This window comes from Phlebotomus papatasi, chromosome 2 (assembly GCF_024763615.1).
Source record: "Phlebotomus papatasi isolate M1 chromosome 2, Ppap_2.1, whole genome shotgun sequence".
Lineage (NCBI taxonomy): Eukaryota > Metazoa > Arthropoda > Insecta > Diptera > Psychodidae > Phlebotomus > Phlebotomus papatasi.
In genome coordinates, this window is record NC_077223.1 from 100,455,873 (window position 1) to 100,474,791 (window position 18,919).

General features: G+C 33.7%; 1 protein-coding gene across 3 annotated transcripts in view; it reads left to right on the forward strand.

Annotated features, from left to right (window-relative positions):
• Positions 1-12,309: 12,309 nt before the first annotated feature.
• LOC129800410 (uncharacterized) overlaps positions 12,310-18,919 on the forward strand; it is a 22,057-nt gene continuing 15,447 nt past the window's right edge. The window contains exons 1-2 of one of the 3 annotated variants that reach the window (XM_055844762.1): positions 12,310-12,696; positions 16,117-16,350. In XM_055844762.1, coding sequence (XP_055700737.1) covers positions 16,321-16,350 — 30 coding nt within the window. In that variant the 5' untranslated portion in view covers positions 12,310-12,696; positions 16,117-16,320. Of the gene's footprint in view, positions 12,701-16,116; positions 16,351-18,919 lie in introns of all 3 variants that reach the window. The other 2 variants (XM_055844761.1, XM_055844760.1) reach the window with 2 other exon arrangements.

Genomic DNA, 18,919 nt, shown 5'->3' on the forward strand with positions numbered 1-18,919 from the left:
GGTAAATATTTTATAAAATTTTATAATAACTAATTGAACAGTGATCAATTTATATACATAGACTCTCAAGTATTTTTTTTTATTTTATTTATTTATTTATTTATTGAAATACGCTCGAGTTCCTTTACAATATACCGCCCCACACGGCAAGTATTTTCTGGGTTATCATGCTTCATGGGAACGTAGGTTCCAAAGAGAATTCTTGTCATCCAAATTTGAATGAATTGGATTTAGAGAGATCTTATCAATCTTTTCAGTAAAAAAAAACAATAAGTAAAACCAAGACGATTGTGTGATAATAAAATCAAAAATGCCCTACCTCTTAGTTATTTCAGAGAAAAAAAAAAAGATTTTAATCATAAGACCTTAAATTGCTCAAAATTGGTTTCGCTTTAAGTTCATTGATAAGCCCCTGGTTGTGAATAAATTCTGAGCTTTAGTAAATTGTTTTTGTGATATGCACAATCTTCTATCTGCAGCCGTATATCACTTTAACAAAATATTGCAACTAACCTTCTATGACGCGATCATTTAGAATAGGTCTTTCTCAGGAGCACGCGATGACCATTCCGAGATCACTTTCATGGATGCAAAATCTCAGGCGATCATTGAACGTCTGGGCAATCACGGAAAAGGAGTTTTGTATTGTATCCACTTTCACGACGTTACATTCTTCTGTGTCTCGCAGTGAGGGCTTTTTTCATGATATTTCAATCAACACACAATAGCCAGCCGTGTCTTGAGGAATATAAAATTGAATTAAATTTACAGCGATGGACGGAGGTACTTGAAGGTGGAACAGAGATTCAGGGATAAATGTGGCTGTTGGAAATACGAAATGACCGCGGATTTGCTTAGGGGGAGAGAAAACCTTGAAGAAGATTGTTAGGAGTTAGCAAGGTAATATAATTTTTTTATAATGAATTTTATATTGTCATCAAAGTTTGTTTTACTTCATCATATGGGATAATTGAATTTTTTATGCAATTTCTGATGTTTCAATAATTGATCTTTCGATGATTGATGATTCTAATGGAATATTGAATGTGAGTACTTGAGCTGTGCATGGAAAAAAAACCTTTCAATTTTTATGTGATCGCAAAATATATTGTGCAAGAGGTGCCGCTAATAAGGACATATCGCAGTGAGTTGTTATCAAGCGTGTTTATGAGTAAACTGCACTTATCTGTGACATGTTATGAAAATAATATTTTATAAGATAAAATTATTCGATTTAATACATTTTGCGTGGTTGGTTTATTTCTACCAATTGGTTTTTGTAAAAGGTAGATATTTTGAGAGAATATCTCTCCGAAAAACAATTCCAAGCTCTCATGCATAAGTTATGAAAAAAAAAACGTTGTAAGAAATACGTTCAATTGAAAATGAGTTCACGCACAGTATATTTACGTGAAATTTGGACTTGATGAAAACATCCATTATAAATTCTAATAAGATGATAATGAAGGTGCAAATGTTGTTGCTTAATGTCTTGTCTTTCTGCTTAGGACAAGATATTTTTCTGTCACATTTCTCTGGCAATTTGCCATGTAATTCTGCATGTTTGTCCTATTGGTCTTGAATGCAAATCTTATTGGTTTTGAACAGCTAAAAAAAAGGTATTTCCCAACATCAATTCATACTTCACCAAGTGTCTCACAATCTTGTCAATTTAATAAACTTTTTCCAAGCTCTGTCCCTCCTTTTACGCAATTCATCTAACATTTCGTACGTCTAATTATGTTTGTCTTTGGGGTTTTGATGTTAAGAGTGCAAAGGAAAAAGCATATACGATGCGGTTTTATCGTGTCTGAGGGCATTAGCTACATGTACCATATAAATCAATTGCGAATCGGGAAATGGTGATAGTTTCCATATGTCTGAAAGAATTTGCAAAAGAGGGAAAAGTCTGTTGGAACAAGTTTCAACTTTAGGTGATATTTCAAGTTATTTTTTTTGTCTCCTGATAAATTGACCTTTTAATTCAATTTTGTTACACAAACACTCTAATTAATGTTCTATAGCTGGGTTGTGCTATGACTTTTTTATTAGTTCAAAAAGTCTCTAGAGGTGGATTGGAGAAAGAAATTATATTAATTAACTTGCAGTCTTGGGAGTTTTGCTAATTTGATCTCAGATATAATTGGTTTTCTTTAGATAGTATGACTTTTGCATTAGTACTCTGACATGATTATTGGGCTATAAAGTACTTCTGATGATTTAATTTTATACTCAAATCACGATTCATAATTCAGTTTCAACTACTTAATTTTGGCGCCATTACATATAATAGGAGAGGGTGGGGCTGTTTTTGTCTACGCGTTTTTGTTCCTATCCTTTGAATAGGGTGAGCATAAATTTCATATTTAGTTAAAAGGATAATATTAAGATCTAAAATTCAATTATTGTATTCAAATTCGTAGATATTCTTGACTATCAGCTTTAGAATTCGAAATTGAGAACAGTTGCCAGCGCCACTCACGGGAGAAATCAGTGCCCCCAAGCGGGGAAATAGGTTATGAACATCAGTGAAAGATCGATGTGCTTTCAGTCATTCAGCCTAGCAATCAGTTTTCTTTTCATACACTGAGAAAAAAAACGGGGGCGCGATTAACTTTTTTCCTCATAACTTTAACACTTTTTAGGTGTAAAAATATATCAATATTTTTTAATGTTAATTTTGTAAGGTTTTAGAGGTAAAATTAACATGAAAAAGAGTAACTTTAACGCCAAATACACCAGAAAAGCATAATATTTACACCGATTTCGGATCAATACTTCAGGGTAAAATAAACATTACCGGAATGTTGTTTTAATTTTTTCGGATTTCTCTCAGTGTAGTGGATAGTATAACAGTGTTACTGTTCTAAGGTGGGTAAAACGTTCTAAGCCCTCGCAAGTACCCTTGCTCACGATCCCGACCGATAAGACGACGAGATTGTAGAAATTGTATTTCAGTTATTTCTCTTCTTGGGGGCACAAAACAGATTAATTGCTCCTGTTGAAGGTGATTGTAGCCTGTGTTAGCTGGAGCCCAGTGAGTTTGGTTCCGGGATTCATCTCAATAATGCCCTGCTCTAGAGCAGAGACATTGACATAGTTGCCACGACGTTCACAGTCCTCTTCCCACAGCTTAATCGAAATCTTTCGAACCTGGAAGTGACGGAGGCACTTCATCAAATGTGTAACATATCCGGCTATCCGGTTCCTGAGGGTTTTTGTGGGGATAATAGCCACCTTCTCGCAGATCGTCTTGTTTGCAGCTCCAACTAGTTCTTAAATTAATATACCAACGGTCATTATCTGAAAATTACCAGTCACTTTGCTTCTCTGAAAGGGGATCGAAAGAGTAAGTTCATAGACAGAAAAGTCCGTCTGGTTGGTTCGATCCGATCGGGGAGACCTGAACATTGATATCCATGTTCTGAAATCAGAGGTGTGGATAATTGGCTGTGTTAGGGTCCAGAGCAACAAGGTAAGCTCCTGGTCCCGGGAAGAAGACCCAAATTCATCTTGTAGACTTTTGTTCATTAACTAAATAATGTAGTCGGGGTTTTCCTGAAAGATTCCTTGTGTCCTAGACACACTTACGACTTAAGCCGAGATGTTTTTACATCACTATAATCGAAATAATGATTTGATTAAATTTCCAACAATTTCCCATTACTTAAGATGTTTTCTTACCTTAAACCTAGAGACGGATTAGTCAGAAACTGATGGAAATGTAATATGATCAGTATTTTGATTATAATTACGTTTATCCTTAAAAAACGAATGAGACACCGGTGTCCAAAAAAAAATTAATTTTTTGGACTATTTAGAGGACAGTTGACCGGCAGCGAACCAGTTATGTGCCCCCATTCGAACTCTTTCTGGCCATGTTGCTGACTGACCGACTGTGTATGCTATCAGCTAATCCCATATACAGCGTGTAACAGAGATATACCGCCCATACCGCCAGTAAAGACCTTACTGGAGCAAGAGGCGGACAATATGAATTTCCGGCGAAAAGGAAAGGGAACTCCAGCTGGGCTCTATTCCGCTACTTTAGAAACGGAGCACAAATAGGGTTCTACCCCAAAAGATCAGCCTCGGATGAACCGGATTGGATCTTTCAGAGATCGTCAACGGATGGAATATGATAGATCTATAGAGTTTCTAGGTACATCTGTAGATCTTCCCAATTCCAAACTCCAGAATGAAATATTACACCCGAAACTTGCTTTCTCTCATATAAAATCGCAATATTGTTATGATGCGAAATTAGCGCAGAGCGTCCCTAAAAAGTTCCCTAAAATTCCCAGGCGGAAAAGCAAGAAATAGGCAGTAAATAAGCAATTCACGCTTAAGAATAAAATTCGCGCGAGCTGTCCATATGTATGTCAGTGACAATGAGGAGCAGTAGAGGCGAAAAGACAAGTTGAGTGAGGAGTAAGAACTCCTGTTCTGAGTCTGGCCTGAAGTGACTGATCATTGAGGGCTAGGTTCTAATCTAGCTTCCGCTAGTTCAATCAGGCCAAGCTTACTACCTGTTGCAAGGCTCTTAAGGTCGACCTCATGGTACCCACTTTTTCCTTTCCTCAGCTTCTGGTGCTCAATCGCTCCGATCGCTACCATCTGATAACCAATCTGTTTCACCAATCTCACTTCTTTAAAGGTCGTGCAGGCACAGCTATTGCATTCGGAAAAGCTCAGGGATCATCCTTAAATTTGGTGTGTGGAACCTCGTCCGACAGAAACTGAGCCTCTAATATTCGGTAGCGCAGTTTCGTTCCTGACGGACCCTATCACTCCCAGTCTTTGCTATAGAACGGAGACTTCTGCTGTCCTTGCTGTGCTAATCCTTATGGAAGACGACTTACCGCCCGATTGGAAAGCGGAAGATGTTCGAGAATTGATACTCCCTACCGAAGTTATAAGCATCATCACCCTGCATGAGCCTAACTTGAGACTTTAGTGAACTGAAGCTGGAGTTTAAGGATAGCCCAAGTCTCTTCGATGTCGCTGGTCCAGTCTTTAGATTAGATTAGATTAGAATAGGGCGCCGTGCAGCATGAATCCAAGCGCCTTCTAGTTCGATTCTCAGCTTCAATTCCGAGTACAACAGCACCCACCCCATCTCCACCCTCCTCATTCTTCTCATCCTTACCAGTTCATCATCTGCTCCTAGGACTCAGTTCGGGACCCTTATGCATCCCCTTTCTATTAAAACTTCTTAACTCAAGGCATGATTGTACTTAGCCAGCCGGTCTTCCGGATGAATTCCATTAGTCAGGCCGGTTTTAGTTTAGGAAATTCTTTCCAAACGAGTATCGCTTTACTGGGGTCCAATTCTTAGTCTCTTGTCCCCTCTCTGAAGTTACAAAAATTTCATTCACTACAATATATTTAAAACGTTCAAAACAATATAAGAAGGTTTCAATTAATATCGCGTTAGTTATTGAAGTTCAATCTAAATCAATCATATACTTTACTCAGTGATTTATTTTAATATAATTCTCGAATGCAAGTTTAACTGGAAGCTTTTAAAAATTGAGATAGGGTAAGTGTGCCAAATTTCGGCATAGTTGCATGCAAGCGTCAAAGTCTCAAGTTTGAAATGTAATATTTTAAATACAAATTGATTTATTTTTATTTTTTCTTTTATAAGAGTGTTGCTTGGAATCCTGTAAAGAGTTTACCGTCTTTATTTACTCTAAAATCATTCTTATTGCATTTTATAATGAATAAAAATATAGACATATGTAGCTTTGGTGCCCTATTTCGGCCACCTTGATTATCATAGTTCCTCGCCCTTCGGGAATTCTTCCAATACTTTTTCACGTCATCTCGTTGTCGAAGCTACATTTTTTGTTATTCTTTTGCATTGTATAATCTCTATAGTACGTAAAATCTAAAAGTTCATGGAAATTCGAGGAACAAAAAAGGTGGCCGAAATTGCAAGCTGGCCGGAATTTTGCACACTTACACTACTTACTTTTCCATTTTTATCGTTTCATGTAGATAGACCATAAAGCTAACCTCTAAAATTTTTAATTAATTCGCGAATCATTTAATTAATTGTTTTGTAACGGTTTCTTGAATTTATCAATAGCTGCATGATAAATATGCAATGCATTAAAATAGCGAAATATTGTTGGCGAAAAAAATGAAGAAGTTGTGAACTGTCTTGCTCATTTCAGTTTTATTATCAAGGATTAATGATTACTTTTTAGATTTGTACTGATCACTGAGCTAAAATTAATTGACCAAACAATATGTTTGCTCTATAAATTGAAGAATTGCATTAATGGAAATTTTATTATATGCAAAAACAATTCAAAAATTGCAATGATTAATCTAGACTTAAACTGCCCCACCTTCCCTTACTATAAATTATTTTAAACTAATAATATTTTTATCATTTTCCATATGAATACATTCGAATAAATTCTCCAGAGGAAGTTGCAAATTATGTGCTTAGTAAATTAATTAAAACGAAATTGACAGGAAATTATCACCTTCGTGCTTAGTGAATTATCGAGGCAGTACTTATCACTAAGGTTTGACGGTTATTCGACCTTTATTTGGTGCTTCAAATGGCTTCAAATTTCCATTTCTTCGAACGCATTGCGAAATGTCTCACCTTCGCCCTACAACACTACGCATAATTCAGCGAAAAGGGGGAAGTTCCATACAAGATATGCTGGTGCACAGCTGAGAAAATATTGTTTTAATTACAACAGAGGACGTAATACTGCAAGATTGAAGAAAAAAATTCCTTGGCGTCTGCTGGGCAGAGAAGAATTTGTTGTTTGGAGATAATAGTAAGGTAGAGAGACATCATCAATCACTCAATCACACTCCAACTGGAGATATCTGTGATTCCAATCGGCATCGCACAAGATAATTGTCAATTTATCGGTCAATTTGCATAAAATGCTCCAAGCTGATTTTCTATGCAAATTGCATAATAATACCGCTCTTCTTGCTGCTGTACTTTGTTTTATTTACAGAAAACTGTATCAACACTCGATCTCTGGGCTCTGCAATGAGATGACCTTTGCGTATGATCCTCCAACTTCCAAGGAGACTCTCGCATCTTGTTGTTTCCTTTTATGGCACCATTGGGAATGACGTGGAAGGAAATATTGACCATGTGCACTGCTGAATTTCTTCTGCAACATCATTCTTATTTCTTCGATTTTTAATTTATTGTTTTATACTCGTCGGTGCGATCTTTTCACACGTTCAGAAATTATTGTGCAATAGGACGATTATCAGATTCATGCAATACGCAACGCATAAAACAAAGAGTCTTATGAAGACTTCAAAGCTAATGGGAAATGTATTTTTTAAATGATTTCAGATGATTCTTGGATCAAATTCATGTATTGAAATGACGAAACTGTTGAAGTGTTTTAAGTACAATTTCAGATAAAACAAGTATTTAAATTTAAACTATAAAATTGAATTGGAATGCACTAGTAGTCAGGGTAATAAATTATAAATTAATCTTACTAAAAAACAGGAACTATTTATAGCTTAAAAACAACTAATAAAAATAGCAAGAATTTGATCTAATTCTACGCTTACAAAAATAGAATTTTTAAAATTAAAATCTCGCATAGTAAATTCTACTATTTAGGATCTCTAGATTTGATAGGGGAAGGTGATGAGCCTTCGAATGTTGTCAGCCTTTTTCTCTTCTCTTCTGAAGCAAAAATTTTATTCCATTGATAAAATAATATAGAATAGAACCAATATGAAATAAAAGAATTATTAGAATAGATTTTTAGTTTTAGGTAAAAAGAAACAAAAATGTAATGTTCAAAAACGGACGATAGTTGAAGGACGACTATTTTCCCTTAGAATGAAGTGGGGCACCTTTGAATTAGGGCAGCTTTGAAATTGGGTTTTTTCTCTTATTTTCAAATTAATTGAGCTTCGCAATTGGATTGTGGAGCTAAATTGTATCATGATAAGGTCTAATTTATTTTAAAATAGGAGAAAAGCTCAATTTCAAATCTGTCCCAATTCAAAGGTGTCCCATTTACCCATATTCAGAAAATAAGAATATAATAATGTTCATGGTAAATTTCATAAGTCAGTTATGGTTAATTTTAGAAGTTCGAGACGGCGACTTATAAAAATATGTTTATGAAAAATTGTAATTTCTACTATTTTTCAGATTAATATCGATACACAAAAATTTCAGATTTTTCTCAAGGTAGAATATGAATAAAATATCTCAAAGACTTTAAAAAATCTTAACAGCAAAACTCGTGTAAATATTTTATTGATCGATTTTATTGAGATATCATAATTTATTGATTGAGAGTATTTATTAATTACTTGTATATTTTAATTTGGTGAAATTCTAGAATAGGGGAGACTGGGGCAAAAAGTCACAAAACGGATATTTTATTTTTTTACAAGCTACTCGAGCGCTTCAAAAATTTCTAATTAGCGCAGTTTTATAGGAAATTTACCGCCCTACAACTTTGTGAAAGTAATTTTCCTCTATTTTGTAAGGAAATATGTTTATCGAACCAATTTCTAAAAGGTAATTTTGTGATCATTCTCAAAAATACTGGGACAAATAGTACCAGACATTGGGTATTATCATATTTTGATTCGCTTCATTACGGGCTTCCGTAAATTTAAAAAAATACCTAGAGGACATATTTTCATAGAAAATTTATTCATCTACACCTTTGTAAAACACTGTTTTCTCTGCGAGAAAAGTGAGAAAACGGAAAAAGCACTTTTCAAGCTATTTTAGAAAAAAACACACAAAAGACTGCAAATCGTTTGACCAATGCAAACAACAAGCGGCGAGACATGGTAATGACGTTTCTTTTTGCCGTGAGACATCAGAAATTGATTCGCTTTTTGTTACTTTTTGCTCCATACCATTTGTTACTTTTTACCCCAAGTGGCCATTTTTAATAAAAGGATTTCTGGAGAAAAGAACTTTTGTGAAATTCTAAAATAGATAGCGGATTCGTATTCAAAAATCCAAATTATTTAGAAAATATTCACCAGTGCATCAATTTTGGAAAATAAGTAGGTAATAATTATTATCTTCTGCAAGGCAAATATTTCAAAAATAGGGCTAAAAATTTCGATATTTTTATTTTCTAAATTCCTTGCTTGAATTCTAAGAAACTTACGACATTGAAGAAGATCTATTGAGGCTATTTATAGAAAAAAAAATTGAGCCGCTATCTTTTTTACCTTGGAAGATATTTAATTTTGATTTTTAGATTTGTGACTTTTTGCCCCAGTCTCCCCTACTATTTTCGAGAAAATTGCGTCACGTTGTTTGTAGATTTTCTTTCAATTTGTTACCGATTTAGAGGCAAAACTTTAAGTTAAGATATCAAATTTAGATCTTCTACAATCCTATCATTAATTTTGATTTGAAGCATTTAATTTCTCGTTTTTCCCACCCTTTTCTTCTATTTCCAAAATTATTTATTTATTTTTTTAACAAAAACTTTTTCAATATTTTTTTTTTATTTCGTTAAGGCAATGGAGACAGACGGTACTAACATTTAAGTTCCAGGACTTAAGAGCAAGAAATTCATCATATTGTATTTATTGAGATTAAAGTTGAATAACTCTAGAATATTTACCAATTATTTACCAATTATTTCTCATTGGATTTGGTCAAAATTTGTTTACTTAAAGAGTTTTAAAATTCATAATAAGACAATACCGATCTTAATCTGTAATAAATCGCCAATGAACTGGTATTTTAGCTGTTGATTTGGAGTATTCTAACTCATGTGTTCGAGTATTCCGCAAAGCTACGATTTGCTTTCTTGACTCTAAATAAAAATATTTATAATTTAAATTACTTATCTAGAGCGTACGGCCTATTCGACATATGTCAATCCTGTCGACGGCTGTATCCCACCAATCTAAATCCTTTAATCCTTTCATGCAAATTAATTTAATAAATTTATATTCACAATGATTTTACTGCTATTAAAATTATAATTTGTATAAATCTGTTTTTCGGATTAAATCTTGCTGTCATAATTTACTAAAATACATTAGAATCATTCTATTTTTGTTTCACTAATTGTTTATTTAGAAACAAGTTTAAAAATCAAAATCAAAATCTAAAATATATTAAAGATTTATCTCTTTCAAAAGCATATTCATTTTTTTTTAATTTTTTAGATATAGAGGAAAGTACATTATCTTCGGACGATTTGAGCTTCGGATAACTTTTTCTATATTTTTTTTAATATATTCCTCAGAAATCTGATGAATGGAAATTTTATTTAAATATGGAAAATAAAAATATTGTTCGTAGCTTGAGTCGTCCGAAGATAGTGGGAAGCGGGGCACCTTTGAAATTGGGATTTTTTACCTAGGATGGAATCACCACTTCTCGCCAGTGTCCCACTTCTCGCCACGTATATTGAAATCGCTATTTTTCACGATTTAGGAAATAAATGAGCCGCAAAGTTACTTGTATTTTTAATGCTGCTACGTATAGAGTCGAAAAACACTAAATTTTTGTTTTGAATTTAAAGGTTTGAGCATTTTTTAGAGGAATATTTTAAGCAAGTGCATCGAATCCAATATTTCTTACCAAATATACTAAGTGTCATGAAACTTTTATCGAATAAAATTTAATTTTTGAATAAGTAATTTGCCTATTGAACATTTATTTACACTCGGCGAATACATAAAACTTGTATTTAGTTAGTTAATATTTAATTTTATATAATTTTTAAGTAAAAATGAGCCATGGCGGAAAGTGGTAATATTCTGGAATTGATTTTACCACCTGTCGCCATATCTTTTCAATAGGCGACGATAACTTTACTTCATACATTCTCAGTTGTCAAATCTGCTTTATTTACTTTCTGCAATAGACCTACAATTTGATTTCTCAAATAAAAGTGATGAAAAGTCATTTAATAATAATAAAAATATTAATAAGGTGAACATGAGGAAAAAGAAATTCTGAATGTATTCTTGACATATTATTGCTCAAAATAATCGAGTTTGAACTTTTCCAAGTGGATGCCGAATAGTAGTTACAGAACTGGCGAAGAGTGGCAAAAAGTGGCGACGAAATGGTTCTTTTTGCATTGTTAATAAAAACCTTTTTTTTAGGTACTCCCGCGTTAAATTGTAGGACAATTGTTTTGACGAATCTAGAGTCAATATATCTAAGTAGATTTATGTCAAATTTGAGTTATCTGATAATAAGGGGTCAAAAGTTATAATACAATTAATTTCACTTTTTCCTAAAAGTGGCGATAAGTGGTTACTCCACCCTATTTTTTTAAATAAAATTGAGTCTCATCGTGATCTGCACAAACAGATTGAGAAGCTAAATTACATTGTGATATGGCTCAGCTCCATTTAAACATAGGAGAAAATCCCAATTTCAAAGGTGCCCACTTTCAAAGGTGCCCCACTTCCCCCTACGCACCTAATGGATAGTCTGAATCCTCATTTTTTTTCTGAAAAATGGGAAGTTCTAAAAGAACATGGGAAAATAGAAGTGTTCGAAGACAGTGTATGTGCGAAATTTGCAAGCTCTCTCTTAATTATGCATCGGTTTGCAACTTAAAAATCTATTTTATTAAGCATTACTTTTTATGAGATTACATTAAAGCCTGGATATTAATGTTCAAATAAAGCAAATAAATATCGAGCATTTATTCAAATAAAATATATCTTTTGCAAGCTAATAAATCTTTTATAAATCACACCAATGACATTTATTTGATTCAGAAAAATAGAGGAATGTTGGCATGGTTCGCCCAGAGTGAACCTTCAAACAATACAAATTTTCTCTTTGTTTGCAAGGAGCTAGTTCGTCACGTCTTAGCTATAAGATAGATAATTATTAAGCTCATGAAACGAGATGAGAAATGGTAGGTCATCTCTTTGCAAACAAAGTGAAAATTCGCATCGTTTGAAGGTTCACTCTGTGCGAACCATGCCTACATTCCCCTAGGTATATCAAGAAATTTTTCTAGACAGAAGGATTAATAGTAAATGTCCTTAGAACTTGACAATGCTACGTCAACTTTTCCTAATAACCCTGCAAAATTGCAAATTTTCCGATCGCGTCTGAAGATCGCGCGTGATCAGTGCAATTGATCGTGAGATGTGTGACCTGCGGAGAGAAATGTATTGGAACTAGAATGCCCCCAAGATCTCCACTTTCCTCCAAAGCCATCTGGACAAATAACAATAATTCCGATAATGAAATTATGATTGCCACACAGAGCTTCATAACCCTGAGCACCATTGCGATCACCGTCCGATCGCTGATGCTCGCGGAGATCGTTCTGAGGAAGATCTCATGGGAGCCACACTGGGGAAATAGTCTGAGAGCGATCGCTACGATCACCAGAGCTCAGTTTATCTGTGAGCCCAGAGCTGTGCGCACCGGGCACGAGACTTTTCCTCCGTCTTTCGCGGGCCTTCTCTATCTTTGTTCAAAGTGGCCACGATCGTGCTCCCTAGCACAAACTGATCAGTTGCTCTTGTGTCGCCAAAGTGTTTGTCACGCTGCCCTCGAAGACTCCTCATGGACTTCCCAGCACTTTTGGTGATCGCGGATGGATTTATGTGAAGTGTTATTTCTTCTGCCAATCTACGGATTAGCTACTTAATTTCAGAAAAAAGAAGAATTTCTAAGTGGTTTTTTGTGACTCTGTTAATTTACTTTTTGTGCGTGAGATCTGTTTTTCTTTTTATTTCATATTGTGTACTTTAGCACGATTTTAATTGCCTCGTTGACATTCAATTCAGTTCAATGTTACTGCGAAGAAACCACCAATTACAGCCTCATTTGCTTGAGATTGACTGCATGACAAGCACAAAAGTCCCATCATCGCTTTGAAAGTTGTACCCAAGTAGCTAATTAGATACGATTAGGAAAACAAAAGTGACTTATTAAAAGTCTATAATGAGAGTTTTCAATAGATGAATAAACGTTTTGTAATAAGTGAATTAGAATGATATAATATCGCCTTTTGAGTGTAAATTCGATTAGAAATGTGAATTTCTCAAGGGATAACCCATAACGAGAGATCCGCGACACGAGTGAAAATAATTCAATGATTTCGTTTTAGGAATTCCTATAAAAACGTTTTATAGGTTACTTTAAAACTGTGTTATAGAACTTGTACTTTCGATTCTAAAATGTGCAACTGATTTGTGGTTTTAATAGTAAATCAACAAAATGTTTATTAGAAAGAAAAGCTTGGAAAAATAATCATAATCAAAATTGTAGGCAATTTGATTACATTCTTACATAGGACTTATAACACTCTTGTAAGACTTTTTTCTAAAAACAGTATTTCTAACAGTAGTATTTTTCAAAATGTACTAATTCTGGATTTTCAATTTGAAAATCTTTGAGATAGGAGGAAGTGGGGTATCTTTGAATCGCGGCACACTTAAAATTGCACTTTTTCGCCTATAATGGGATGGAACATTACCATATTACACAGTTTGTTTGTGGTAAAGTTAAATTCTATTCAAAAATAGGAGAAAAAGGCCTATTTCAAGAGTGCCTCAATTCAAAAGCGCCCCACATTCCCCTAAATAATTTTCACGTAGAGAATTCTATAAATTTTTTATAAAAACGCTATTATTCTACCACTCTTCCTCATATGTATTCACCTTTATAAAAAAATACATTGGGCTACGTTTATATGACCCACTTTGATTGAACCAAACTTGTCCCAAAATTTAAACATATTAATTTTTTTTCAAAATTTCGTGCATTTATTTCAGTTCGGAAGTAAGCTTTAAGCTTGATACTTTGACAAAAATTCTAGTATTCTTAGTAAAATTGTGTCTTTTCGTAATTGAACTTGTTTGTTTATCACTAGCACACAACAACAACAAAGAATGACAGCTTATCTTATATTTACACTTACATTTATGGATTAAAACTATAGTGCATGCTATATGACAAAGAAAATGCGCAAATGTTAAACAAATAATACAAATTAATAGAAAATAAAAAAGCAATTAAGATGTCAAATCTTACTTAAGTCTTATTAAAAAGTTGTCCCAAAAATTCACTTCGCTTGGAGCGAAATTTTAGAACGATTTCATTCATTCGAATACCAAATATTCTTGGCATTAAAGCTTGAACAAAATCTGAAATATTGGAATTACAGACTGTCCCAAAAGTTTGCAGTATTCGAAGTCAATTTTTGGGACAGCTGTTGAATTTGTTGAACATCAGATCTTCATTGACATTTCATACTACTGAGCGTGAATTTAATATATTCTGAATACTTTTGCAACCGGTTTTGCTTCAGTTTATTCAGTTCATCAAACTTGTAGTTAATTATTGTACAATAACTTTTCGAGAAATAGTCAATATATCATTCCTTGTATGGTAAAATTTTGGGACAGTATAAATTAGTCTGTGTAGGATTTTACTAACTATTGTGAACGATTCATCACTTTGCAAAATTAGGACGATTTATTATTTAACCGAAAAAATCTTAGAATTCCTCTGAAAATTTCAAAATTGATCAAATCAAAATACAAATGAACCAATGTGGTCAGTATAATTATTTGATTTAGTCAGTAAATAATGAAAAATTATCACAAAAGACTTTGTATCATATGTGGAATGTTAGGAAGATTCGCAATTTTTTAATCTTCCGGTTAACAACAATTTATTAACCTGTAATAACCCTTACCAAATCAACGGCCGAATATGCTACGAGCATTTTATTATAATGTCTACATTTAGATGTTCAGCTAACATTCATATTGAATTTGTCCCAAAATTTAATCCATTTGAAACTGTTTTTATTTGAATTCAACTGTAAGTTTAGTAATTAACACTGAATGCCAAAAAAGCTATTTACACCGCCGCATTAGATTGAGAATAAAGTGTTCCAAAATTATATTTTGGTGCAATTCAGTCTCAATATAGCGCAAAGGCATAAATGGCCTCAATGAAAACGTTTGGATTATCGCTTTAGAGCGAGATTGAATTGTCCCAAAATCCAATTCCTTTACTAAACATCAATCCACTTCGGCGGTGTAAATAGCCTCAAAGAAACCATTTAGATTGCTGCCTTAGAGTGAGACTGTGTTGCCCCAAAATTCAATTCCGGAACAATTAAATCGCTATCTAGTTCAGCGGTGTAAATGGCCTCAATGAAACCGTTTGAATTGCCGCCATAGAGTGGGACTGAACTGTCCCAAAATTCAATCCCAGTACAACTAAATCTCAATCTAATTCGGCAGTGTAAATAGCTTCAAAGAAACCATTTCGATTGCTGCCTTAAGGCCTCTACACATTGGGAGCAATTTTCGTCAAAAATCGCTTTTTTGAAGAAAATTTGCATGCAGTCCTGTAAGTGGAAACGTCAAAATTCTGTCAAAAATGCAATGTTTGACGAAAATTGCTCCCAATGTGTAGAGGCCTTTAGAGTCCCAAAAGATAATTTTGGGACAATTCAGTCTCAATCTACTACGGGGGTATAAATGTCCTTAAAGAAACCGTTTCGCTTGCCGACTTAGAGTGAGACTGAATTGTCCCAAAATTCGATTTTGAAACAATTCAATCTCAATAAAATGTAGCGATGCAAATGGCCTCAATTTCTAATGAAATTAAAAAAATCTTAAATCAGCTTTAAGTCAGCTTAAAGCTTAAAATATTCGTTTCCCGCGAGGCGAATTTTTGGGACAGTTTAATTCGATTTCGAGACGACTTGCATCGTCATCTGATTTTTATATTTGTGTACACAAATTTAATTTAAATTAATCTTAATCCAAACCGTTCTATGTTAACAAACAAAATCAATCTAAACCATCGTATATAAACGTACTCATTGGAGTTCTTATATTTTGGAACAGAGGGGCACAATTTTTTTTGAATATTTAAATGCTTCTTGGGTATTTGACTGAATAATCTACTGTTAATTGGATAAATTCTTGAGCAAATGAGTGTCGGACGGAAATGCATTGGCTCGTGGTAGTAAATTGAACTTATCGAATGTCAACGGTAACAAGAAGTTTGTTGCGATTGAGACGCGTGGGCAAAAGTGACTAAAAACAAGTGGTGGTGTCAGATATTAAATGATCTATTTGTGAGGTGGTATTATTTATTAGCAGATATTCGTAAAACTATCAGAAAAACAGAGGAAAAAGCGCAATACTTGTGCATGAAGAATAAATGGTGTGTGAAAAGTCATACAATCCAGTAATTTAGCAAAAACGATTTGTTGGAAGGAGCAACTATAGAACCTTATAAACTCATAAAATATAAATATTTAATAAATTAAGTGTGTAAAGTGTAATTTATATATTGCTAAAATGATCATAACACATCAAATTATTTCCATGGTAAGTGGTAGGAAAATTCTTCAAAAATAGCCACTGATGTGCTTCTCTTGATATGAAAATGATTATGCAAACAGTTGCACCGGTGCTTCAGCACCTAATAAAATCCAAACATCTGCATCAATCACAACATAAATTGCTCTAAGTGATCTTTTCTCCCTTGCAATGGGCCACCATCTCTCTACACAGTAATACCGCACACTGAACATAGAGTCAAACATTAAAATATGCCGAGCATAGTTCATTTATAATTATACACTATGTAGCTAAGAAGGAGATTGTCTCTAATATTTTTCGGTACGCCAAAGATATTTTTCATTCTTAGGAGTCGAGGTGCATTGCAATCATGTGTAATTTACTGCTAAATATTTGCCAGTCGCCTCAATTTTGCAAGAATTTGCCATCGAAAATTCCCTGAAATAGTCCAAACCAGCTCATATGTGTGTCTATGGGCAATTAGAGAGGACTTTTTAGACTCAATTAAACGAAAGACTCCAACAAGCGACGAACCCGTTTTTCTTGCCATCCAACATAAACTTTTCCCACACCAAATTTCCACATACAATTCCGCTCGCATTTCCACGTTAAATCTTTCACTTGCCCTTTTTTTCTTGCGACAAATACATTTTTATGTTAATTCATGGCATAATTAATTTGATTATCATTTGAATAATTTTTTTTATTGTCATGTTAAGTAGTAAAGCGGAGTGCACCCGCTCAATGGTGCTATTTCAATGAAAAGTGAAAAGGCGAAATCTTTCACCTGAATATTTTTTAAGTACAGAGCTGTTCTTAGGTTTCTCATGTGCAAATACATTTTTATGTTAATTCATGCCATAATTAATTTCGGAATTAGAGAATTTTTGTGGTTGCAGCATCCTAAAAATGCTTTTATATTACAATAATTGAAATACAATTTCTATGCATATTTCATTCTTCTTCGTGAATTATTCAACTTAATTTTTGAGCAATTTTCAAGGAGACTATTCGGAAATTTTTTTAAAGTGGGAGGACAGAAACATAAGAATTGTCTATTGGATATTCAGTTCTATACTTGCATAAACATTTGAAATTATTGCGACGCCTTCAGATTTGTGGTTTAACACAGGAGTTTAATTTCCCTAATTTCTTAAGAAATGTAATAGATTTATTTGTCGCTTGGAAATTAATGAATATTAAGGATATGTTTGTGGTCTAAACGAAGCTTGAATGGTCATGAATTATCATTTGAATAATTTTCTTATTCTTAAGTTAAGTAGTAAAGAAGAGTGCATCAGCTTAATGGTGTTTTTACAATGATAAATGAAAAGGAGAAATCTATCTCCTGAACATTTTTTTTTAGTACAGAGCTGTTCTTACGTCTCTCATGTGCTTCTCTGTAATCGACTTTTCTTTTAGTTGGTTTCTGTCACAGCCGTTGTTCTGAAAAAAAATAGTGACAGGAACAAAAACAACGAATCGATAAAACTGAAACGCATGACTATTGTCATTTCCAGGACTCTTGAAAAAGATTGTGGCGTTTCTAAACAGTAACGACGTTAGAATATAACTGATAGTGATAGAGTTTTATTAAGGACATTTGTATAATTGTTAAGTGTTTGATTTGAATGGGATCTTGGTCACAATAAGTCGATAGGCTTCAGACCTATATCAAGGGTAAGGGGGGGATCAAAAAAATGAATATTGTCATGTACTAAAAAAAAGTTTCAGGAGAAAGATTTTCCCTTTTCATTTTACATTTGAATAATACCTTTATAGTGCTATTCCAGTGAAAATGCTAATGGGTAACTTTTCTTCTAATTGTTTTTAGTACAGATCTGTTCTTATGTGGTTTTGTGTAAATTACTTGGCTTTCACTTGGTTTCTGTCGCGACTGTTTGGTGATTTTGGGATAGGGAGACGACTGGGTAAAACAGTTGTGACAGGAACAAAAAGAAAGAGTCGATATTGCAGAAGCACTTGAGAACAGCCATGTACTAAATTGAAGTTCCGGAGAAAGATTGTCCATTTTCATTTTACATTAAAATAAATAGATTGTGGTGCTATTCCAGTAAAAATTCAAATGGGAAACCTTTCTTCTTATTTTTTTAGTACTGATCTGTCCTTATGTGCTCCTGTGTAATTTACATTGCTTTTATTTGGTTTCTGTCGAGACTGTTTGGTGGTTTTAGGACACGACGAGGACTAGAGAAAACAAGCAAGACAGAAAAAAAAACAAAAAAAAAAACAAGGAAAAGTCGATAACGCAGAAGCATATAAAATAGCCGTTTACAGAAAAATGTTAAGTAGAAAGATTTCCCCTTTTAATTTTTTTTTGAATAGTACTTTTACACATAACATAAATGATTAGGACAGAGTTAGCTTGAATGTAGCCCATATAGAGTTGTGGTATATGGATTCCTCGCAAAAACCTTCAATTCTTGTCACAAAATAATTTCGAAGAACCACAAAATGGAGAATATTTTTGATGTTCTATCACATTGTATCAAATAATATTCATTTTGCTGTGCTTTGAAGATTTCTGTGAGAAGTCCATAAGTACTACCGCAAGCCTATCTTTCTTAAAAGCATT